At 49.0% G+C, this 24,366-nt stretch overlaps 1 protein-coding gene across 1 annotated transcript in view; it reads right to left on the reverse strand.

The window, feature by feature from the left end:
* Window positions 1-24,366, reverse strand: part of LOC147893492 (uncharacterized protein C11G11.07-like) — a 53,394-nt gene that overhangs the window by 14,301 nt on the left and 14,727 nt on the right. Inside the window, exons 6-7 of the mRNA XM_087386279.1 lie at window positions 2,452-2,531; window positions 2,106-2,359 (exon numbers count right to left, since the gene is read on the reverse strand). Of these exons, the coding sequence (XP_087242405.1) occupies window positions 2,106-2,359; window positions 2,452-2,531 (334 nt within the window). The remainder of the gene's footprint in view (window positions 1-2,105; window positions 2,360-2,451; window positions 2,532-24,366) is intronic.

Raw genomic sequence — 24,366 nt, forward strand, 5'->3', positions numbered from 1 at the left:
CTAGATCCTCAATCGTGTTGCAGACGCGCACTACTTTCTAGCGTAGACCGATTCCTAGCACAGTATGGGACGCGAGGAGGTTGTGGACTCGCTGGATGAAGATGTTCGTGCTAGCAACCCAACATGTGGCTTGAGGGACTCTCGGATTCTAGGGGTCCTAGATCCGTGAGCATCATGGTTGGGTGGTGGGCATGCCTGCACCTCTCTTTGAGGTTCTATGATCGGTGGTTTGTGCTTGTGTGCAGGTCCGGATTTCCACAAGTGATCGTGGCCGTGTCAAGAGGGGATTCTGAGCAAGCCCAATAGGGTTGGTTGGTCGATTTTTGGAGAGGGCCTTGCGCCCTATAAAAGGGGTCCCTTGGGGCCTCCATTGGCACCACTTGGAACAGCAACCTCAAAGCAGCCTTTTGGGTGGTTGCCCACGAGGGGTTGCCCATCAGCCCTTGGCTAGAGTAGATGCACGTAGATGGGATGTGCCACCAATGCGCCAAGAGTGATCTTGAGACGATCTTGCACTATCTATGGAACTGCCCCGCCACTCAGAGGATTTGGTAGGGGTTCCTCCGGATTGAGGCTAGGATGCAAAAGATGCAAGGGGACTTCACTTGGAGCATGGCCGCTTGGCAACGGAGGGGGACTCATGCCTTCTCCATTGATATGGTAACACCAACTTACAACATCCATGGATAGAGCGTCTACTAGATCGAGGTTCAAGACGCTCCTGGCTATGTCCTGCTTCTTCATCAGAGGCCAATATTTGGGAGAGAGTGTCCAGCATCACTGCTTGGAACATCTGGGTTGCCGATTGTCTCCTGGTGATGGAGGCCAACAAGTGCCCCAACAGCCACCCCTGTTGCCATCTAGCAAGATGTTATCTACACCCTACTTAAGACCTATCTAAACATGGACTATAGGTGCACTTCCTAAGTGCAAGGCACACTTCAAACCACCTCTTGATCTTATGCCTCAACTATGGCCAAGCACGTAGTCCCTTTAAGGGTGTGTACTCTAGTGACCTAATTCTTACAGCTCCCAATTTGCGACAACATTCATATAGCTTACATGGAGCAATTTCATGGAGCCATGCTGTCCCAAAGTAAAAGAGGAAGTGAAGGATGACCTCTCTCTAGCTCTACAAACAAAACAAAATCAAAACTAGGAAAGAAGAAGACAAAACAAACAAAGGGATGAGGGTAAAGGAGAAAATATGAAGAGGAGCACTTAAAGCCACTCCTTGATCTCACTCTAGGAGGATTGTACGCCTCAACATAAGGCCACATACTCTAACCCATATTTCTACAAGTCCTATAGGTGGCGTGAGTAATTCCATGGAATCCTAGTGTCCCGAAATTAAAAGAAATTGAAGCATGACCAAAAACAAAAGTAGGAGAAGACAAAAGCACCAAGGAAGGAGGGTGTACGAGAAACACAGAGGGAAAGAGCAGAAAAGTTAGAAGCAACCTGAAAGAAGGAAATAAAAAGTTCATTGAGGAAGAATCCCGAAGGCAACTCCACCCTTCGCCCTGCCAAAATCTCCCCCGGAAAAAAGACTGGCCGACCAAAATGACTGTCCCACTGTAATACAATTGGCATAAAGTGCTAGCCATGGTCCGAAGGCCCATTTCCACAACACGAAGGCCCTTCGCCTCCCAGACTTGCTGACCCAAAATGATGGACCCATGTAAAAGTGCCAACCCAAAATCATTTTCACAGCACTCTAAACTGGTGTAGAACTGTGATTATGAGCACAACTAAGTATTTGCATTGCTGATAGAATAAATGGTCTGGAGGAGGCTGTCGAAAGGAGAGGGGTCAGAAAGAAAGTGCAATTAATAATGACAAAGAACTGTTACATACCAATGCTTGAAATTAAAATGGCAAGATTGGGAGCAGCAATCAGTATCCAAAAGCAAATCTCTACCCAAAAATCATCCCAAAGTATACAATAGAAGACAGTAAGAACACCTACATTCACTCTTGATGAGAACACCCTTAAAATGAAGGCACATTGCTGTTGTGCAGGGCACTGGGTTAGCCTTCCACCGAATATAATACAAGAAAAAAATTCGATGAGAGAGCCTACAAGGCAAAAGGGAAGAACAAACCTCTCCCAGAAGGTGACCCAAGCAACCATGTAAAAAGTCCTGTAAGAAATGATGTCTCTGGTACTTTATTCTGTTCTTGATGATTCATAATATTAATAACATCTTTGCTTATAGATGCAGCAGCAAAGAGACACACTTCAGCATCCTGCCAGGAGGTGGCCCCATTCAGAACCTCCAAAATGAGGGAGACAAAACCTCCATTCAGCTCCTTGAATAGTGCAACCAAGGTGCCATCTTGAATATTGCTACGAAACCTGGCATCTGCATATAAGTTAGCATGAAAATCGAAACCATACTGCACAGCGTGTTTGTTTTGTTTCAATGATCAAAAACCCTGCCAGCGTACCTGTCAAAATATTCCTCCTCAAGCTGATAGTCCTCCACACTTGCAGAATCTGAAGGGTATTTCGCAGTCTGCAATATTGCCTGCATTTTGTAGTGATTGTCAAACATTGTTGCCAGGGATAGGGCCAAATTTTTAGCATTAGTATCTATATTCAATGCAATTACATGAGGATCTCTTCCACCCTTTTAGAAAGGGCATTCTAATGTCCATTTTCCATGAGGGGAAGATGTACAGGGAGCACCATCTTCAGGTACATGAAAATTTACATGGCTCTTTCTTGAACTTCTCTTGTGTAGCAACAATGCCCGTAGGCATGGGCTCAATTATAATGCAGTTCTATCTTCCTTCTTAAGGTTAAGGAAGTTGCAGCACATGTTTGCAAGAACAGCAGAAGGTGCCGATTTCAATTTCATTTTAGAAATTCAGTCTCTACGAGATATTGGAATAAGCGCAATTGCAGTGTTGTTGTTATCTTTTAGGTTATTGATTTGTGTGTGTGTGTGTGTGTGTGTGTGTGTGTGTGTGTGTGTAGTGATGGGGAGCCAAGGTTGGACTGTGGAAGGAGAAAAGATGAACTTGATGGTCTACTTGCTCTTGCTGATAAACGACATCAGCTTGGCTGTTATGCAAACCTCGAGTTAGTTAGGTAGTTATGTTAGTACATTTGGTAGGGCTGCCATGAGAGATGGACTTAATAATTAGTCGCTACATTAGTGGAGTGATTTGACGACCTAATGAAGGCAAGAATGGAGCAAGATCGTGGTGAAATGGTACATGTGTGTGTCGAGTACATTATAGAAGATTACAGTCTAGTCAGTCAACCATAATTAGGTGTGACTAAGTCGAGCTATAAGCTCTGGTAATGTGTGCAGAAAGGCCCGTAGGCATGAGCTGCCTCTAGGCTCGCTGCAATACCTTTAACAAAAAGGTTTATGTCATCTGCGAACTCTGAGTCTAGAAGCTCCTCCTGTCCGATGGGGAGCCGCATCCCTATGAGACCTACCGTTTGGAAACGCAAGAAATATCCCAGAGCCTTGGCTACAAAGAGAAAGACAAAGAGAAAGGGGGTGAGGGGGCAGCCCTATCTAACCGACCGAGAAAGAGAAAAGGTCTCCCCCGTGTGGCCGCCGAGGAACACCTGATTGGAGCTTCCCGCACAAAGAGCCGATACCCCTCTAATCCACCTGTCTGTGAAACGCCGACGCTGCATTGTGTCCTTTAGAAAAGACCACTCCACCTTGTCATAGACCTTCTCAAAATCCAAGAGAAGAACGGCGAGGGGCTGCGACTCCTTCCTAGCCCAATCCACTGCCTCCCAAAAAGTGAAAATGTTGTTCAAGATGCTCCGCTCCTGCACCAAGCTTGTTTGCATGTCATGGATAATGTCTGGGAGGCGGGGCCGCAACCGCAAGCTCAAGACCTTGGCTAGGATCTTGTATGCAATATCTAGTAGGTGATCAGTCTGCAGTGGTGAATGCCCGACTTATCCCCCCTTTCAAGATCAAACAAATCCAACCTCGCCTCAAGGACTATGGGAGCGAGCTAGAGTTGAAGATCTCGGCATGTCAGTCGAAAAGGCGTGCTAATGCGTTGAGGTCAAGCTACCCCCCCTTTCAGGATCAGACAAATCCAACCTCAACTCAAGGATTGTGGGAGCGAGCTACAGTCGAAGATCTCCTGACAGGCTAGAAAAGGCGTGCTAATGAGCTCAGGAAGAATGTCAAGGTCAGGCCATCCTCCCCTTGGCACTTCTGGGGGGGGAGGACGTGAGTATTAAAATGGCAGCGGAAGATGCAAACAAACTGAAATTATAGAGCCATACAAAGAATACTACAGATAACAAAATGTGCCACAACTGATCTGCTGTAAATCAGCCCTTAAACCAGGGCAGCAACTGAAATACGAGATATCTCGAATAAGATAAGAAAACAGGAGCTGCAGGAGAGGCTGAACTGAAGCAGAGAAAAGGGGGGGGCACAAGAAAGCTGAAGCCTGAGAGCACGGAGGCAGGAGAAGCCTGAAACGAAGAGGCAACGGCCTGGAGTGAAGAGGCTAGAGGAGCCTGAACTGAGGAGGCAAGAGCCTAGAGAAGAGGAGGCTGAAGGAGCCTGGGTGAAGAGGCAAGAACCTTGGAACAAGGGAACTGTAGAGGCCTGGAGCGAGGAGGCAAGAGCCCTGAAGAGGCAAGATCTGCTGCGAGAGTGTGGGCAGCCAACTGAGCAGCTGAGCGGGGGCTCTGAGGGGATGGTCAGGAGCAGGCTGTGTGCAGGAGCCTTGAGGAGCTGCAAGAAGTGGTGGAGGAAGTGAAGGGAAGGAGTCCCTTTTATAGGGCAGGCCAGGGGGGGAGTCGGCCAGATTGCCTGGATCGACCAGCCTGGTCGGTCAGGCCAACTGGGCCGACCAGCTGGTCGGCCAGCCTACCCCCTCTGGCCCCCCTTGCTGCGTGGGAGCTGGTCGGCCAGCCACTCCTGGAGATGCTTATTCTCAACACCCCCTCTCAGCTCCAGGGTGTGGCACAAGACCCAGAGAGCTGGTATGACGTTGGAGAAGGGGAGGAGAAACAGATTTGGTAAATATGTCGGCGACGTTGTCGGAAGTGGTGCTGAATAGGAGCACAATGGTACCGTCAAGAACCTTCTCTCGCGTGTAGTGGATTGCGAGCAAGGGCAATACAGCTTTGATTGTCACAAAAAAGTGTGGTAGAAGTGAGTTGCTGAAAACCACAATCGAGAAGAAGGCGCCGAAGACACACAACCTCACAGGTAGCACTACACATAGCCCGATACTCAGCCTCGGTGGAAGATAGGGCGACCGTGGGTTGGCGTTTACTTGACCAGGAGATAGCCGCAGAGCCAAAGGAGAAAACATAGCCCGTGGTAGAGCGGCGAGAATCGGGGTCGCCAGCCCAATCGGAGTCACTCCAACCTCGGAGAGTGAGCGAGGAGGGAGAGGAACCACCGGCAACATAAAAGAGCCCGAAAGTAGAGGTCCCCTGAAGATAGCGGAGGAGACGTCGAGCAGCTTGCCAATGAGAAAGCGAAGGAGTTTGCATGAAGGTACTGAGGGTGCCGACAGAGAAGCCGAGATCCAGTCGAGTGTTAAGTAGCCAAAGAAGAGATCCAACAAGTTGGCGGTAGAGGGAGGCATCAGGATAAGCAGTGGACCCAGAAGCAGAGAGTTTAGCGTTGGGATCCATGGGAGAGGTGATGGGTCGACAGTCAGCCATGTGGAAAGTTTCGAGGAGCTCGTGAACATAGCGTTGCTGAGAGACAAAATACCCCCTCTTAGTCTGCCAAATCTCAAGACCCAAGAAAAAATGGAGAAGGCCCATATCCGTCATCTCAAATTCAATTTGAAGAGCAACTTTAATGGCAAGGATATGATTGGTATGACTCCCGGTGAGGATTAAATCATCCACATAAAGAATGATGAAGGTATGAAGCTGTCCTTCATGAAAAAGATAAAGATTGGGATCAGCCAGAGAGCGAAGAAGTCCTTGGCGGCAGAAGAAGGTATCAATACGCTGATTCCAGGCCCGAGGAGCTTGCTTGAGACCGTAGAGAGCCTTGCGAAGGCGACAGACCATGAAAGGAGAACGAGAATTAATGAAGCCGGGTGGCTGATCCACATATACCTCTTCATGAAGATCACCATTCAAAAATGCAGATTTGACGTCCATTTGAAAGATGGGCCACTGATGGTGGGCTGCAAGAGCGAGGATCGTGCGGATGGTGCTCATCCGGGCGGTAGGTGCAAAGGTCTCCCCATAGTTGATGCCGGGTCGTTGAGCATAGCCTTTAGCCACCAACCGAGCTTTATACTTGTCGACAAAACCATCAGAGGCGTATTTTGTTTTGAAAATCCACCGGACATCAATGACGGAACGATGTAAGGGACGAGGGACAAGGTCCCAGGTGTGGTTTCAAAGAAGAGCATGAATTTTCGCTTCCATAGCCTGTTTCCAATGAGGCTGGGCCAGAGCCTAAGGAACGGTAGTGGGCTCACGAGTGGCGAGGATGCGAGACATAAGGGCGTAATTGACATGAAGGGGATCAGAAGAGGACGGTGGGAGATGGCGATGAGAGCGACGAAGCCCATCATCAGGGGGTGGTTCGGAGTAGGGATCCTCAAGACCGGAGGAGCGGAGAGTATCAATGAGCCATCGCGGAACACGTACCGAGCGGGGTTCCAAAGGAGGAGCAGACGAGGGTGGAGCCGGAGAAGGAGGCGGAGGAGAGAGAATAGGAGGTGATGTAACGGGGGACGAGGCAGGTGGAGGGAGAAAGGGCTCCGGGGCATCGGACGGATCTCCAAGAACAGGAGGAGAGTCGGAGGATGGCGGAAGGACCTGCTCGTCGAAAAGGACATCCCTGCTCACGGAGATAATGCGGCGGCGAGGATCATAGAGGCGATAGCCAGTGGAGACGGAGTTGTAGCCTACGAACAAGAGCTTGTGGGACTTAGGATCAAGCTTTCCACGATCAGATTTAGAAATATGAACATAAGCATCACAACCAAATACCCGAAAATGGGAAACATCGGGCTTAGATTCATAGTAAGCCTGATAAGGGGTCATGCCTGGGACTGCTGATGTCGGAGAGCGGTTAAGAGTATGGATGGCGGTCATCATGGCCTCGGCCCAGAGAGACTGAGGGAATTGACTGTGAGTGAGCATGGTCCGAGCCATTTCAACATCGGTACAATGTTTACGTTCAACCACACCATTATCAGAAGGGGTACCTGTGTTGGCAAATTCCCGTTTGACACCATGACTACTCAAGAACCGATCAAACTCGAGAGAGGTGAATTCACCACCTTTATCAGCACGAAGAATTTTGAGGGAGTGATTGGATTCTTTTTCCACCATGGCTAGCCAGGTCTGGAAACGACTGAAAGCCAGATCCTTGTGGGAAAGAAAATAGATCCAAGAGTAGCGACTGAAATCATCAACAAGGAGCATGTAGTACGAGGCTCCCCCAAGTGACATAATCTGCATAGGGCCACATAGGTCGAGGTGAACAAGACCAAGCGGAACAGTGGCACGACGAGAGGCATGATGAGTGAACGGCTCGCGATGTTGTTTGCCCAATATGCAAGAGGGACAGAGACCTTGGCGAGTGCCGACGTTAGGGAGGCCGAGGACAAGCTGATCACGGAAAGCACGATGGAGAGCATCAATGTGTAGATGACCAAACCGATAATGCCAAAGGTCGCCAAGAGAGGTTCCTATAAGGGAGGAAAGGGCGACAAGCTTCTAGATACCATTAGTAGAATGGCCGGTCCAAACCGGCTGTCCGGTGGCACGATCGCGGATGGTGACAAAGGCTGCTTCAAACTCAACTTTCATATTGTTTTGGCAAATCTGATGAACCGAAAGAAGATGAAAGCTGAGAGACGAAACATAAAGAACACGAGAAGAGTGTTTACCCCCTTTGCCATCAGGAATAATATCAAGAGAGCCCTCTGAATGAACAAGAATAGAGTGCTTATCGCCGATGCAGACACGACCAAAATGAGGAGTGAGATCCTGGAGCAGTGAGGAGGAGGGGGTCATATGCCGAGAGGCCCCACTATCAACAATCCATTCACGAGCATCAGAGCTATGGAGAGCCAATGACTCTGCTACAGGAAGGGGGACCGAATTCAAGAGCTCAAGGTGAACAAATGCAGGAGTAGGGGTAAGGGAAGCATCAGCCGCAGCGGCCAGAGGTGCGTCAGCTCGTTTGTGTTTGCGGTAGGGACAATTGCGCCAATAATGGCCAGGAGTGCCACAGTGATTGCAATTACCTTTGGGAGCAGGACGGTCACTGGAGGGATCTGAAGGAGATGAGTTATTGGCAGAGGACGAGGCATTCTTGGATCGTGATTTGGGACGATGAGCCACAAGAGCCTCAGAAGAACCATCAGAGGTTTTAGTGAACTGTTCCTCCTGATCCATCATCATGGGGACAAGTTCCTCCCAAGTGATGGTGCTGAGGCGGCCAGAGGTAATAAGAGAAGAATAGAATGCTGCATATCGACTGTCAGTAATAACATGAGATAAGAGAGTAATAGCCATATCTTCGGAGGAGATAGCCTTGCCTGCATGGAGGATGTCCTGATGCATGCTCTGCATTTTGTTGATGTGGTCCCGTATGGAAGGGGAAGTAGTCGGATCGAGGCGACGAAGCTAAACTTCCAAGGAAATACGTTTCATGGGAGTGACGCGAAGATACATGCCATCAAGAAATTCCCAAATAGCACGTGCAGAAGTAAGATGCTTGATATGATTGAGAACCCCTCGTTGACAATTGAGAAAGATGAACGAGCGTACACGAGCATTCAATTTATCCCAGATAAGAGAAGCATGTGGCTCCTCCTCAGGTGACGGACGAGAGATCCCGAGATCAACAAACTCAGCAAGATCATAAGATTCCAATACAGACGCCATCTGAATTTTCCAAAGAGAATAATTGGTCCCATCTAACTGCCGAGCATCTGGAAATGTAGGAAGAATGGGAATACGTACAGGCTTGTCAGACTCTTGAAAGAAACTAGACATCAGGGGATACGCGAAGATCCGGAGTAGAATCCTTTGTTTCATCAGCCATAACTGAAACCAGGGAATGGACAGCAACAAGGGGCTGAAGAGAACGGGGCTGGTGAAAAGATCAAGGTCTAGAACAGGGCTGCCGACAGGCAGCAAAAAAAATATATAGGGAGGGGAGAAGAGAGCTCTATAGTCAGTGGGAAGGAGAGTTGCTGTCGAGGACAAACTTCTTCAACTTCATCAATATAGAAGTTCCAGGATCACAGAGTATTCTGGTGCTCTGATACCATATTAAAATGGCAGCGGAAGATGCAAACAAACTGAAATTATAGAGCCATACAGAGAATACTAGAGATAACAAAATGTGCCACAACTGATCTGCTGTAAATCAGCCCTTAAACCAGGGCAGCAACTGAAATACAAGATATCTCGAATAAGATAAGAAAACAGGAGCTGCAGGAGAGGCTGAACTGAAGCAGAGAAAAGGGGGGGGCACAAGAAAGCTGAAGCCTGAGAGCACGGAGGCAGGAGAAGCCTGAAACGAAGAGGCAGCGGCCTGGAGTGAAGAGGCTAGAGGAGCCTGAACTGAGGAGGCAAGAGCCTAGAGAAGAGGAGGCTGAAGGAGCCTGGGTGAAGAGGCAGGAACCTTGGAACAAGGGAACTGTAGAGGCCTGGAGTGAGGAGGCAAGAGCCCTGAAGAGGCAAGATCTGCTGCGGGAGTGTGGGCAGCCAACTGAGCAGCTGAGCGGGGGCTCTGAGGGGATGGTCAGGAGCAGGCTGATTGCAGGAGCCTTGAGGAGCTGCAAGAAGTGGTGGAGGAAGTGAAGGGAAGGAGTCCCTTTTATAGGGCAGGCCAGGGGGGGAGTCGGCCAGATTGCCTGGACTGACCAGCCTGGTCGGTCAGGCCAACTGGGCCGACCAGCTGGTCGGCCAGCCTACCCCCTCTGGCCCCCCTTGCTGCGTGGGAGCTGGTCGGCCAGCCACTCCTGGAGATGCTTATTCTCAACAGTGAGGGCCTCCTTGAGCTCCTGGTCCATGAAAGGAGCCTCCCAAGGTCTGCTCAGACTCGGTGTGACCACTATAGGCACCTGCTTCCAAATTGCTTCATATGCTATCAGAGTCGCTCCTGATTGAAACAACTGCAGATAGAAGTCCGTGCTCATCTCTAGGGTCTCCTGAGGATCCGAGTGCATCAGCCCTTGTGCATCCCGTAGTCTCTCAAGCTGTGTCTCTGCTGAGCGATGCCTGGTGGTCTGAAAGAACTACCTGGTCATCTTGTCCCCTTGCTGAACCCATTTGTCCTGGGACAAATGATACAAAAACTTAACCCTTTGAATCTCCTTGTCTTGCAGAACTAGTCGCACGGCCTCATGATGGTCTCGGAGCCACTGAGAGGCTGAGTTTTGCTCTCTAAGTCTCTTTATGGAGGCTAAATCCCACCTCAGAGCTCTGTCACGCTCTTGGAGAGCATGCCTCCATCGTAGGGCTCGAGACTGGTGCTCCACGCTCATGCTCGCCCATCCCTCATTGGGTCCGACACCCATTTGTCCTGGGACAAATGATACAAAAACTTAACCCTTTGAATCTCCTTGTCTTGCAGAACTAGTCGCACGGCCTCATGATGGTCTCGGAGCCACTGAGAGGCTGAGTTTTGCTCTCTAAGTCTCTTTATGGAGGCTAAATCCCACCTCAGAGCTCTGTCACGCTCTTGGAGAGCATGCCTCCATCGTAGGGCTCGAGACTGGTGCTCCACGCTCATGCTCGCCCATCCCTCATTGGGTCCGACCTCCTGCGGCTGCTAAATCTCCGCAATTGCATGTTGAACATCCTCCTCCTACAAGAGGTATTCAAGGATGCGAAGAGTCCGAGGCGGGATTGCTCGAGGTGAAGTACAATCGGGGAATGATTTGACATGATAGTGCTTGCTAGGATGCCTGTAAAGCCACCCCTGTGCAAGGCCCAATCCCCAACATAAAATCTGTTGAGGCGCTCCAACAGTCCATCCTGTCTCCTCTGACCAAAGGACAATTGTAGGTTGACTGGGGCTCTCGTAAACTTTGCCTCGCAGCAAGGGTCCCTACCCTTGATCGCAAAGATGAACTACTCCCAATTGCTCCTCTCTGCTGCAAGCATCTTAGAGAAGGAGGCTCCTCCTTGTTTGTCCTCCGCATGCTCTAGGTTGTCGAAGTCACCTCCAACAATCCAAGACTCAACCCCTCTGGAAGACACTCTGATAGTCGTCTCAAGGAAGCAGGGCGGTGTTGTCGGCAAGCACGTGCATACACATTCAGGATCCCTTTCTTGGACTCCCTTGACCAAATGCCCATCCAGACTTCGTGATCTGCTATGAGCTTTCCCTGATTAAAAACTTATGGGGCAATTGCCTACAACACTGAAATCCACTCGTCCATCATGCGTGATAACTAGTCGCTCAGCGTGGCATCAAACACCATTGGAGTCCACTTCTAAGCCCTTCTGGAAGACAACTGGAAGTCCCAAACCGGATGCATGCGGGAGCCCACCATGATGATCGAACCCCCTTTCTAGAGCTACAGGATCAATAGTGTAAGCTCTAGTGGCAAGGGATAAGAACCTGGGACCTCGACATAGTATCAGGGGCCCCATCTCCAAAAATCTCTTAGCAGAGGATGCGCGGTCTGAAGCTGAGGAACTGAGGAGGACTGGGAGGACGATCCGCCACTTGTTGGAGCCCGCCTAGAAGTTGGGTGTTGAGAAGGGATGGGGGGACCGTCTGCTGTACCCTGCGACGATGAGGAGGTCGAGCCCTTGCCCCTGTCGAAAAGCAGGAGATCCTAGATGGGTTTTTTTTTGGGGGGGGGGATTGACGAGCTTGCTAGGGCGGAGGAAGAAGAGGCGGGGAGGGGGAGGGATGGTGGTAAGGGCGACCATAGCAAGAGGGGAGGAAGGCGAAGGGGGGGGGAGGAGAGCTCCGTAGGGGGAGGGGGAGTAGGCATGGCTGGATCCCTCTATTGCCCAAGTGAACCATAACTCTGGGCCACCGCCTCTGCAACTGTGGCCAAGCACGTTGTTGGAGCATCGGTCATTGGAACATCGGGAGTCTACTGCTAGCGTGTGTGCGACTGCAGGTGTTGGACATCCGCTCTAGCAGGATCCATTGGAGCAGCAGCCTGGGCCGTCGCCTCCGGGGGATGGATCACCTGAAGGGGGGTCCCTTGGTTGTTCCTTCTTGGATGCCTCCGGCTCTGCTCTTGCTCTCTCCCTACGTCGAGCATGTTGCATGCAGTGCTTTCAGGCCCACTTATTGGGCTTTTTCTTAACAACCTGGTCTAATCTCCCTCTGAAGGTGTCACCCAAGAGGTCACAGACTCCTGCTGCGTCCTAGTGGGATGTTGGATTCTGGTCTCATAGGGTTCCCGTTGTTGACTCCGTCTGACCTTTGGCAGGGTGGGGGAGGAGCCCGACCCTACCCATGAGGGCAATCTCGGGCTAAATGGCCCATCTGCTTGCTCATAGACACAAGCCTAGTAGCCCAAAAATCGCTAGTGTCTGTCGAAGCGTACCTCCCTCGAGGATCTCGAGGAGGTCCAAGGATCACCTTAGGGAGGGACTTTGGGCTCTTAACCACCAATTTGATCCTAGGGACCTTGTCATATGCCACAACCGAAGTTGACAACTCCGAGGAGACTCTAGCATTGTGCGAAACGCTCGTCCGATGGAAGGGAGAATGGCCCTCTATTCCCTCGAGAGCTCCGGGAAGCGGAGTGTCACTGGGAAACGGAGAACACAGTGTGTCGTGTACATGTATGTCCTCCACTATAAAATCATGATACCAAGGGAAGAGGAAGACCAAGTGAGGGCCTAGGAGAATGGGACTCTACTCCACAAGTGTCGAGGCGGTGTCGGGGGAGCGCAGTTGGATCAAGATAACCCTTCTCCTGTAGATGGTGAGTCGTGACCTCTTGAATGTGGTCACCCTCTAGTGCTAGGCTCGCCAGGATCCAATCTCTCACCTATCACCTTGTGGGTGTGAGGCCACATATCCTGCCCACTAATGCCTTGTCCTGTAAAGATTGATCCACTTGCTTCACCTGTTGCTTGCCAGCTGAGGAAAGGAGAATGAAAGGAGAACATTAACAGCTGGGGGATTCGAGGGTGCTGCCATAGAGCCCCTCTCGCTAGACCAAGGTTCACCACCAAGAATCTCTTTCTTCTTGGATGAAGCAATGAACTCACCGCTGCCAAAAAAGGGTGGAAAAGGAAAAAAGAAGGCCAGCCACTGTCTTGGGGGACTGGCAAAAAGGAAGCTTGCTCCAGGGGAAAGAAGGGGTTTAGAAAGCCTTCAAGGGAAGACCAGCCAAGCTGGAGGGAAGGCACTCTGCTGGCTGTGAAAAAAGACTGCAAACAAGGCCTTAGAGCCCTCGAAAACCAGGCTGCCTTTTCTCCAGAAAGAAAACCAGGCCCTTCAGAGCCCAAGGGGCTGTCGACCTGTCCACCGGGCACGGCCAAAGCAAGTTGTGAAAAAGGGGGTCTCCAAGGGGGCACAGTCTTGCAAGGGAGCTGTGGGCTGGTTGAGACAGCCCCACAGTAGCCCCGGGCTCCAAAAAGCGCCAAGAAGGCGCTTTCACAGCACCAAGGTGGCGCACCCACCCTTGGCGGCCAGAAAATAGCAGACGGGGGGGGGGGGTGGCGCAAGCAGGGTGGGGAGGTGTGAGGAGCAGGAAGAGGGTGCGAGAAGGGGTGGGGGTGAAAGTGCGAGGGCGGAAGAGGAGAGGAGCTACGGTGGGGAAGGGCAGCTGGCTGAGCAGGGAGCACGGCAAAGCAGCATGCCAGTATGTGATGATTTGAAATGAGATGTTTGTGTGCAGGGGTCTTTCTCCGAACTCAGCCAGATAAAGCCATGTGGAATGCATCTTCTTCCTTGAATTATTTTTGAGAGCGTCGTGACTTGGAGTCTCTTAAAGCCAGCCAACTCATCCTCTCTAAGATTTACTGTCCGAAAGGCCCCTGTGTATAGAGAATTTGGTTAGACTAGAGAGTCGAAAAGGAGGGACTTCATGTCCATGTGTTGAGAGTGTGTTTTAGAACCATTGTCGTTCCAGTCTCAACAACGAGGCATGACCCCTCAGCTTCATGATAAACTTGGGACTTGTGAAAATGCATCCCAAGTATATATAGGATCAGACTATCTCAAGTGGCTCCCTTGTTGTGACAGTAAAAGCCTGGTGTTGTATTGAAGATTAGTTTTTTGGTTTTATTGACATTGACCTCCATGTCCCAACTCTCACAAAAAGAATTTAGAACTGCCAAATCTGTCTACAGCCACTCTATGGTATCAGAGTCAATACAAGGTCATCCATGGCCACCTAGTGTCCACAAAAGAAGCTAGCCCATCAATGTAGGGACTGAAAAGGGTGGGGGGATAAAGGGCATGCTTGTTTCACCCCAGTGGCGCTGATCACAATCCTTGTGTGGTGCACACTTTGCCTATGACTTTCTTATAGAAAACCAAGACTGCCTGAATAATGTCCGGCTCAGAGTTGCGTGAGTAAGACCTCTTATGCCTTTGGATGTCCTAGTAGAGAATTAAAAACGGTGGTCCTGAGGCCATTCTGTCATAATTTGATGTCTCTGGAGAAAAGTAGCAGGCTGCAATGTACACATCCATGAATGAGGGCCTTCTGAGTCAGATCCACCATGCTCATGATACCTATGATTGTGACTTTGTCTAGAGGTGTGAATGGAAAAGACTTATCACCCCACTCAACCCATTCACTTCTCCATCCGTACAGTCTTTCACCTATGTGTGTATCCATGCAGGATGGGTAGTCCCCTCTCCGTGCTGTGATGTATCTTAGTGTATATCTCCCTTGACATTTTAGCAATGTTACTTGGTGAGGATCTTGAAAGCGAAGGACAAAGCACTGGTTTTAGAGGCTGTGTACCCCTTTTTGAGAAGGGGGTCTCTCCTCCAGGATACCCCCTTCTGCTGGAGGATGATCATTCTGTTGGCTCTGTATACTGTCCATTTTCTCTTCTCCATTGCCTCCATCAACCTCATGATATCCATTGCTCAGTTTGCATCTGCGTAAGTTCTTCATTTGTTGAATTTGTCCTCTTCGGGAGGACGTTTTGACTCTTCACTTGCTTTGGCATGCTTAAACTTGATGATCATCATTTTCCCCCTTGTTTCATCCCTCCAAGCATGGTCTTTGGCCACCCCAAAAGTTGAATGCATGAATTCTCAAGCTGTTTCCAATGGGCTGATTGCGTCCTCTTTCTTACTTGCCATTTTGAGGTTCAAGACTTTGCTTTTCCTCTTGGTGTGCTTCTCGAAGGCCTCTTGAATGACTTTCAGGGGTTCATGTCCCTTACCCACCTTTGTCCATGATTTAGCCTCCTCAGGGGGCTCCTCCATCTTGGCTGCCTTTTTTCCCACCCCATCGTTTTGGATCCCTCTCATACTTGCTCTTGACCAAAAAGGTCTATGAGACCATGCTTGAGTTAGATCATGAGAAAAGAAAGCCATGCTTCAGTTGAGTTAGATCATGAGAAAAGAAAAACCTTGGTAGGGGAACTAGAGGTGTCAATCACAGCCCTAATGCTCTAGAAGCAAAAATGACTGGTCGAACAATGAGTGGTATGGGCCTCGAATCTCATAGTACTTGGGTCATCTCATTAGTAGGTGCTCCTCTGTTTCATGCATGTTGCATAGAGCGCAAAACGTGAAATTTTTGCGGTGTTGTCTGGTGGGCAACCTCACGTCTGGTGTCAATATGGAATCGACAGGATTATGTTCAGTGCTGATCCATGGCTATCCGTATCACATGTGAGGTGTATCTGTCAGTACCCCCGGGCCTAGATGAAGCCATCCTTGCTCACGTTGGAAATGCTCTTTGTAGTTGGCCATTTTGGTAGCATGTGGGGTGGTGTGTGTAGAGACCCATGTTTACTGAGTGTGCCCGTGTTTTAAGTTGTCTCTGGTGATGTGATAGATCTCCTGTTGTGTCATGTTAAGAAAGGAGTCCTTGCGTGAGGGACATGATCAATGGGCATGATGTGAGTGAAACCATTTGGTGGCTGGTGCTTACCTGCACTGTCTGTTTTTTTTGCTGCACAGTTGCATAGATGGCCCTCGATGGTAATCCCTGTCTTACCTCATTGCCAATGAAGGTAGGTGATGATTTGAATCAAGGCACCTTAGTGCAAAGTTCTCCTTGCAAACTCTGCAAGTATGATATCATGTGAAGTGCACCTCTTCCCTCCAATCATGCGTGAGAGCATCATCGCCTATCGTCTCAATGCTGTGCACTCTGAGGTCTATTGCCCATGAGGCTCTTGCATATAAGGCTGCTAGTCTGACTAGAGAATTGAAAAGGATGGATTTTATGCTCACATGTTGTGTTGGAAAGGTCACCTCCCCATCTGTAAGCCCCCATACGAGGAGAGCATGGGGGAGGTAGACCAGGAGATATTGGGGCTGCCACATGGGCAGCACATGAGTTGCCATGTGGGCAGCTGTCAAAGCATGATCAGTGGCAGGCCAAGAGGCGCCGGCAAAGGGCAGGCCATGGACCTGCAAAAGAGGCAGCAGATGAGCAGGCTGGAGACAGCTACATGGCAAGCTGTCTGGCAGAGGATATGGGCAGGCTCGGGGCCTGTGTCAGGCCTGACAGAAGGACGGAACAGCCCCTGGCTATGGCGGCCTGCTTGGCGCAATGAATGGGCAGGCGTAACGCCTGCAAATAGGCCTGCAATAGGCGCAGGAAGGGGCAAAGGCAGCAGCCCAAAAAGGGCCTGCCAAAGGCCCTTCTATAGGGCTGGTTGGACCAGCCAACCAAGTCGGCCAGCATGCTGACTGGTCGGCCAGAATAGGCATGGCTGGTTGGTTTTTGTCAGCATCCCTTGGGGGCTATAAAAGGAGAACCTCCAGGCCCTCATTCCACATCTTTTGCCCTGCCCATCGCAAATGCGCTAACGCGCCAAGCCTCGCCTCTGCCTCCATGGGTACTCTGCTCCATCTGCCAAAGGAACTGGCCAGTCCACAGTCCCACTATGCCCAACCAATGTGAGTCGGTTGCCCAAGCATACGCCCCTCTTGATCTCTGATCTCTGGGTGCCAAACAAGGAGATGACGCTTGAACTCCTCTCTACATTTGGGCTGAGCACAAATGAGGCCCCCTGCTAATCTCTGCCAGACCCTATGGAGGCTCCTCATCAAGGGGGAACCCTTCCCCATAAGGGGGACCTTTGAGAAGATCCATCTATGTGAATTCTCTCACTGTCCCCCAATGCATGGGGTGTTCCTGAGAAGCCCTCGTTGTAAGAGGAGCTTCCAAGGCTCTGCACCTGGGGTGAGCCCGCGAACAACCAACTTGCCCAAAAGGGCTCTACTCTGCATCTCCGGATCAATGATACCCAAGCCTCCCAGTGCCTGCGACATGATCACGGTCTGCTAAGCGTCCTGCCCAAAGGAAGTTCCGAACCAACCGTCGAAGCTGCCCAATGCACCCTCTATGAAAACACCAACAAGAGGCAATATACAAAGCCGTGGCAAGGACCTAGTTTGCCAATAAGGCACGGCCCGCTAAGGAGAGTTTGGCCGAGCTCCAGTAGAGAAGCTTACGCAGAACACTCTCGAGGACCAGGGCAATCTACTGCTCTGCTATAATATCAATACCAACCTGGCATCCGAGGTATCTCGCTGTCTAGCCCCGTGGTATCCATCGAAAGCCAAATTCACTCCCCCACTCTCGAATCTCCTGCGTCTCCTCAGAACCTGTGAAGAAACCTATGGATTTTGTCCAATTGATCCGCGCACCCAAGGCCTCACAGTATATAGCCAAGGCTCCCCTGACTCTTTCCAAACTCACTGTGGTGCCATGCCCTCTACATACAAGGTCGTGTCATCGGCAAACTCGAGAGCCCAATAGCTTCTCCTGTCTGATTGAGAGCCTCAACCTTGTGAGGCCCGCCACCTGTGATCTCAAGTAGAATCCCAAAGCCTCCGCCACAAACAAGAAGAGAAAGGGAGTGAGGGGACAACCTTGGCGGACCCAGCGAGAGAGGAAAGGCCGCGCTCGTGTGTCCTCCGATAAGCATCTAACTAGAGCTCCCCGCATAAAGCGCAGAAACTCCTCTGATCCATCTGTCTGAGAAACCCAATCTCCGCATAGTATCCTTCAAGAAAGACCACTCCACCCTGTTATAAGCCTTCTTAAAATCCAAGAGGACGGCCAACGGCTGTGACTCCTCCCTGGACCAAACCACTACCTCCCAGAACGTGAAGATGTTGTCTAGGATGATACGCTCCTGGATGAACTTGGCCTGTATCGTGAATGATGTCAATAAGTTGGGGCCGTAACTGCAAACTCAAGACCTTGGCAAGGATCTCATATGCAGTAACGAACAAAGTGATCGGTCTCCACTGCCGGATGTCTAACCTATCTCCTCCTTTCAGGATCAAACAGATCCACCCCCTGCTCAGGGATTGGGGAAGGGAGCTCGTGTCGAAGATCTCCTGGCAAGCTAGATAAAAAGGAGTGTAGATCATCTCCCAGAAGTTCCCGAAGAAGGCCGGAGTCATCCATCCTCGTCAGGACACTTCTAGGTAAGGAGAGCCTTGAGGGCTTGCCAAAGCTCCTCATCTGTGAAGGGCTCCACTAATCATAAAAACGAACTTCTCCCAGGTGCTCCGCTCTACTATTAGCATCTCAGAGAAGGAGGCACAGCCCTGCTTGTCCTCTCCAAACTCCAAATTGTTGAAATGCCCTCCAACAATCCATGAATCTAAAGACACTCTGTCAGCCTTGTTATGCTCTAGCCGAGATAGCATGACCTCGGATAGATCGGTGGGCATTTTCTCTTAGATGACCAACTTTTGTAATAATTAATGTGCGTAATTAAATGGTCAAGAGAAGTAACTGCCACGGTCCTAGGTGAGGGCATAATGGCATTGACTAGATAGTTCTAATAGGGCTAGGGCCTAGGTGCATCTAATGTGTAAATTGCCAAGGGGCAATTGTTTTAAAAGGGAACTCCAAGAGAGGGGTGAAAAAGGATGCATCTAAGTAAGGGCCTAAAATGTGACATGTGGCCAAGAACTATCTAGGGAGATTGGGGTCTCAAGGATAAGGATGAGAAAAGAATAACGAAAATACATACGTAATGAGACGAATCCTGTCTTGAGAGTATGGCTGGGTGGATAAACGAGTTGCCAACGCCCGTGACTACAGGAGTCTAGGAATTAACTTGGGAAGGGTGTTACACTTGGTATCAGAGCACAGGAATTTAGAGAGGGTTCGAGGGACAGACTGAATTATGCTGACCTGCGACGTGATCGACGAAAAACGGGCAGCAAAAAAAATTGATCGACGAAAAACGCGCAGCAAGGGGGAGATCGACGAGTAGGAGATGCAGAAAGAATTGTCGATCATACGAGTTGCAGTTAGAACCGGTATTGCGAATTGAGAAGGGGCAAAGTGATCGCGATTTCAAGCGATTGGGGAAACTGAGCGTGAGCGTGAAAAGTTAGAGCGCAGGAACACTATTAGACAGGATCTGCAGACGAAATCAAGGGGAAAAAATCTGTTACACTTGGTATCACGTAAGATGACGACGAGCTACGAACGGGGAGAGATGGTGCAAATGGCGACGTGACTCTACATGAAATCCAGTGCCCTGCGTAGCTCACAAGCAGTCCTTTTCAGCTACTCCACCTTTCTGCCTTGTAGTTTCATTCGTTCTCTCGGTTCTTCTTCCACCTCTTCGCGTCAATCAAGCCAGCCCGATCGCAAACATGCAACAGTGATGTGTTTGAAGTACTTTGGGAAAGGGATATTGACGCAGCGGATGGGAGCGGGTTGATCCACGCAAGTGACGATAAGAACTTCCAACAACCGAAACGGAAGCGGCAGAAATCAAAATATATATATATATATATATATATATCCAGGGGGCGTCTCTTTCCTTTTATTACATATATTTCAAGTTTTCAGTCTGCAGTAGTCGTCTAGTACAGAAAGGGATTTGAAGTGCCGCACTTTTGGAGTTTCCGCGAAGAAAGAAAAAAAAAAAAATTCCCTTTCAACAAAATGGAACCAGAAGGGCAGAGTTCAAGGGTGAATCCTAGTGAGTCTAGAGCTCAATCTACACAACAGATATCACATCACGCAGCACCTACATTGATTGGTAGGATTTCAATATTAGAGGATGCTTTACAGCAGATTATGAACCAGCAGCTTCAGGTGAATGCTGGTCAAAATGAGATCAGGGAGATGGTGCAAGCCTTGTCGACTAGACCGTCTAGGATTGACAAGGGCAAAGCTCCAGCAGAGCCAGAGCCCAGTGTACATTCCTTAGAGCGCGCAAGGGTCAAAGTGCCTAATATCGCTAATTATAGACCGGAGAAGTACGCTGGTCGGATGACCGAGCGCAGCTCTGATGTGATCGAGGTTTGGTTGCACAAGTGGGAAGAAGCCTTCGCCATTTGTGAGATTAAATCCGATCTAAAGAAAATCCGCGAGGCCACACACCTGTTTATTGAGGCAGCGGATAGATGGTGGATAAAGCAACAGAAGGATCAAGTTGCTCCAACCACCTGGGAAGGGTTCAAAGCTGAATTCAAGAAACACTTTCTCCCACCTGATGAAGAATCCCGAGCTTGGGATACTTATAGAAGTCTTCGTCAGAGGAGCTTGTCAGTGGCGGAGTACACTGACAAATTCAGAGAATGTGTTATGAAAATAACAAACCCTCTCCCTATGTCGGTTCAGTTAAAAGACTATATCTATGGACTGAACGACAAGATCAAGATGGAAGTTCGGGCTAAATATGTGACTACACTAGATGAATCTATAGCGGTAGCCCTGAACTATGAGGATGCCAGAGGTAGGTCTGGTGGATTTGTGCAGGCAGGGACTCAGTATGAGCACCCGAGGAAAGGGGGATTTCAGAGGAAATGGGTTTCAAAGACAAGTGTCTCGCAGCCAAGTGGCCAAACCAAGCAGGTGAAGCCGGTTGAGGGACCAACAAAAACAAGTACCACCGTTGGGGTGAAAAGGAAAATAACTCCAATGGCAGCCCGGGCTTGGTCAAAGTCTTCGTTGACCCCTGAACAAAAAGAGAAAGCTAGAAAAGAAGGATTGTGCTTCGGCTGCCTTCAGCGACATCAGTGGAAGGATTGTCCACTGAACAAAGATCGTCGCACGGCTAATATGATAATATCTGAATGCGACGTAGAAATGCAGGAGAGTCCCAGTGTGGAACATTTGCAGATGCAACTGGCGGGACCTTCTCAGAGGTTAGTACCTTGTTTGTTATGTGTATCTGTTGCTAAGTTAGTGACGAGTGCACCTGATAACATCCTATCTAAGCCCGCAGCAACGAGGTATACAGCCTTCAATGATACGGAGCTAATCAAAATGAAAGGGCAAGTGGCCAATCATGATGTCATTGTGTTGTTTGACTCAGCGTCAACTCACAATGTGATTAACTCCAAGCTCGTGAAGAGGCTGAAATTAAAGACAAGTCCATCTGACTATGCGTACACAGTCAGGATGGCAGACGGAAGTTCAACTGAAGTATGGGACCAAAGGGTTACCCAGTTGGAGCTTCGGATTCAGGACTATACTGAGAAGCTTGATTTTGAAATGACCAAGCTTGCTCATGCGGATATAGCCCTGGGAATGGCGTGGCATTCTAGGAAGAATCCAGCCATTGATTGGAAAAAGCACGTATATCAATTCAAGATGAATGATGTGCTTTATGTCTTGCGAGGTGAAAAAGATATACCTCAGGGACCGTTGGTTTCCGTGATGGAAATCAGAAAGGCTCAAGTAGAGTTTTTGTACCTTTGCACCGCATCGGTAGAGCCGGTGGATGAGTCTTCGGCTAGCACTGATGTTACGCAAAGTGGTGAGATGGCCAAGCTGGCTAATCTTATAACAGAGGAGTTCTCTGAATGCTTTAGGGATGAACTACCTTATGGGTTACCTCCAGAGCGGAATGTTCAGCATAAGATTGAACTGATCCCGGGGGCAGAACCTGTAAATAGACCTCCCTATAGAATGAGTTTTACTGAAGAAGCGGAGGTGTGTAGGCAACTGGAAGAATACCTCAAGTTGGGGCAGATTCAACCAAGTTTCTCACCTTTTGCTTCACCAGTGATATTAAAGAGGAAAAAGGATGATACGTTTCGCCTCTGTATAGATTACAGAGCATTGAATAATATCACTGTTAAGCACAGGTATCCGATGGCTCGGATTGATGATTTGCTAGATGCATTACATGGAGCCGTGATTTTCAGCAAGATAGATCTTAAGTGCGGCTATCATTAGATCCGGATTAGAGCCGAGGATGTGCATAAAACCGCTTTTAGAAGCAGGTTTGGTCATTATGAGTTTTTGGTAATGCCCTTCGGACTTACCAATGCTCCAGCGACCTTCGTCATGCTTATGAACGATTTACTACGTCCGTATATTGGAAAGTTCGTGGTACATTTTATTGACGATATTTTGATATTCAGTAAAAGTGTTACTGAGCATTGTGAACACTTAAGGATAGTGTTCAGTACTTTGAGGAAAGCCAGTCTTTACGTGAATAAAAAGAAAACTATACTGTGTATGGTTAGGCTTGAGTACTTAGGGTTCATAATTACTCCACAGGGGGTAGAAATGGATCCGAAAAAATGGCTGCGATACTAACTTGGCCAATCCCTCAGAGTCTGACCGCGTTGCGATCATTCTTGGGATTTGTCCAGTTTTATAGAAGGCATATCAAAGGATATTCCGAAATAGTATCGCCATTGACTGATCTGACCTCAGATAAAGTACCTTTTATTTGGGGACAGAATCAACAAGAAAGTTTTAACACCATAAAACAAGCTGTGGTCTCAGGACCGGTGTTAAAAATAGTTGATCCCCAGAAACCGTTGTTCCTAGAAACCGATGCAAGTGGCATTGCGGTAGGAGCAGTCCTCCTTCAAGAGGGAAGGCCAATAGCCTTTGAAAGCAAGAAGCTTTCTCCCTCTCAAAGGAATTTGCCAACTCATGAATTGGAGTTGTATGCTGTTATCCATGCTTTGAAAACATGGAGGCATTACCTGTATGGTTCAGAGTTTTATGTGAATGTAGATCATGATACTCTGAAACATTTTTGTAAACAACCTGACTTGAGGGGCCGCCAAGCTAGGTGGGCAGAGCTCATGCAGGAGTTTAATTTAACGATTCGGTACCGAAGAGGAAAAGACAATAAGGTAGCTGATGCGTTGTCTCGCATTATGCATAACCTGAGTTTCACGGTATTAGAGAATGCTCTAATGACCGAGATCAGAGAAACTCAGAAGGTGGACGAGTTTGTCCAGAGCTTATGGCCTAAGGCTCATGTATTAAAACCCGGGGAAAATGAAAAGGATGACCTGGCATTCAGAAAAGGCCAAACTTATGCAAGATATACCATAAGGGATGGTATGCTAGTTAGAAATGGCAAGGTTGTAGTACCTGGTCAGAATGATCTCAGGCAGAGAGTCATTCGACAATGCCATGATAGCCCGTGTGCGGGACATCCAGGTGTCGAGAAGACATATGATCTCGTGAAGCGAGATTTCTTTTGGCCAAAGATGAAAAAACATATTCATGAATATGTGACACGGTGTTTCTCGTGTCAGGTAAGTAAGGCCGAGCGGGTGAAGCCACCCGGACTTTTACAGCCCTTGGAAATACCACTAAGCAAGTGGGAGAGCATTTCCATGGATTTTATTGTAGGACTACCTGTAACACAAGGAGGGTATAATTCTATCCTTGTGATGGTTGATCGTCTAACCAAGATGGCTCACTTCATTCCGACTAGAGAGTCTATTAGTGCCCCGCAAGTAGCGGATTTATTTATTAGACATATATTCCGTCTGCATGGATTACCTAGATCCATAGTGTCAGACAGAGATGTCAGGTTTACCGGTCATTTTTGGACAGCGGTATTTGAGACACTAAGGACTGAGTTGGGAATGAGTAGTGGGGATCATCCTGAGACGGATGGTCAGACGGAGAGAGTCAACCAGATTTTAGAGGATATGCTGAGAGCATATGTGTCATTGAGGCAACATACATGGGACAAGTGGTTGCCATTGTTGGAGTTTGCCTACAATGATAGGAAACATTCATCTACTGGGTTCAGTCCTTTTGAGCTGAACTATGGTTATAGGCCAGCCAATCCAACTATAGTTGGAGTACCTCAGAAAGTGCCTAGTGCCGCGAACTTTGTAGTTCAGATGCGGGAGATGCTAGCACTTGCGAGAGCTAATATCCGTCAGGCTATGGATAGAGCCAAGGTGTATGCGGATGAAAATCGGTCTATAAGAGTATTTGAAGAAGGAGAAAAAGTTTTTCTCAGAATTCCTTCGCACTCGAAGT

This window comes from Dipteris shenzhenensis, chromosome 15, assembly GCF_047967505.1.
Source record: "Dipteris shenzhenensis isolate YYH24624 ecotype China chromosome 15, Dip_SZ_1.0, whole genome shotgun sequence".
NCBI classification, from domain to species: Eukaryota; Viridiplantae; Streptophyta; class Polypodiopsida; order Gleicheniales; family Dipteridaceae; genus Dipteris; species Dipteris shenzhenensis.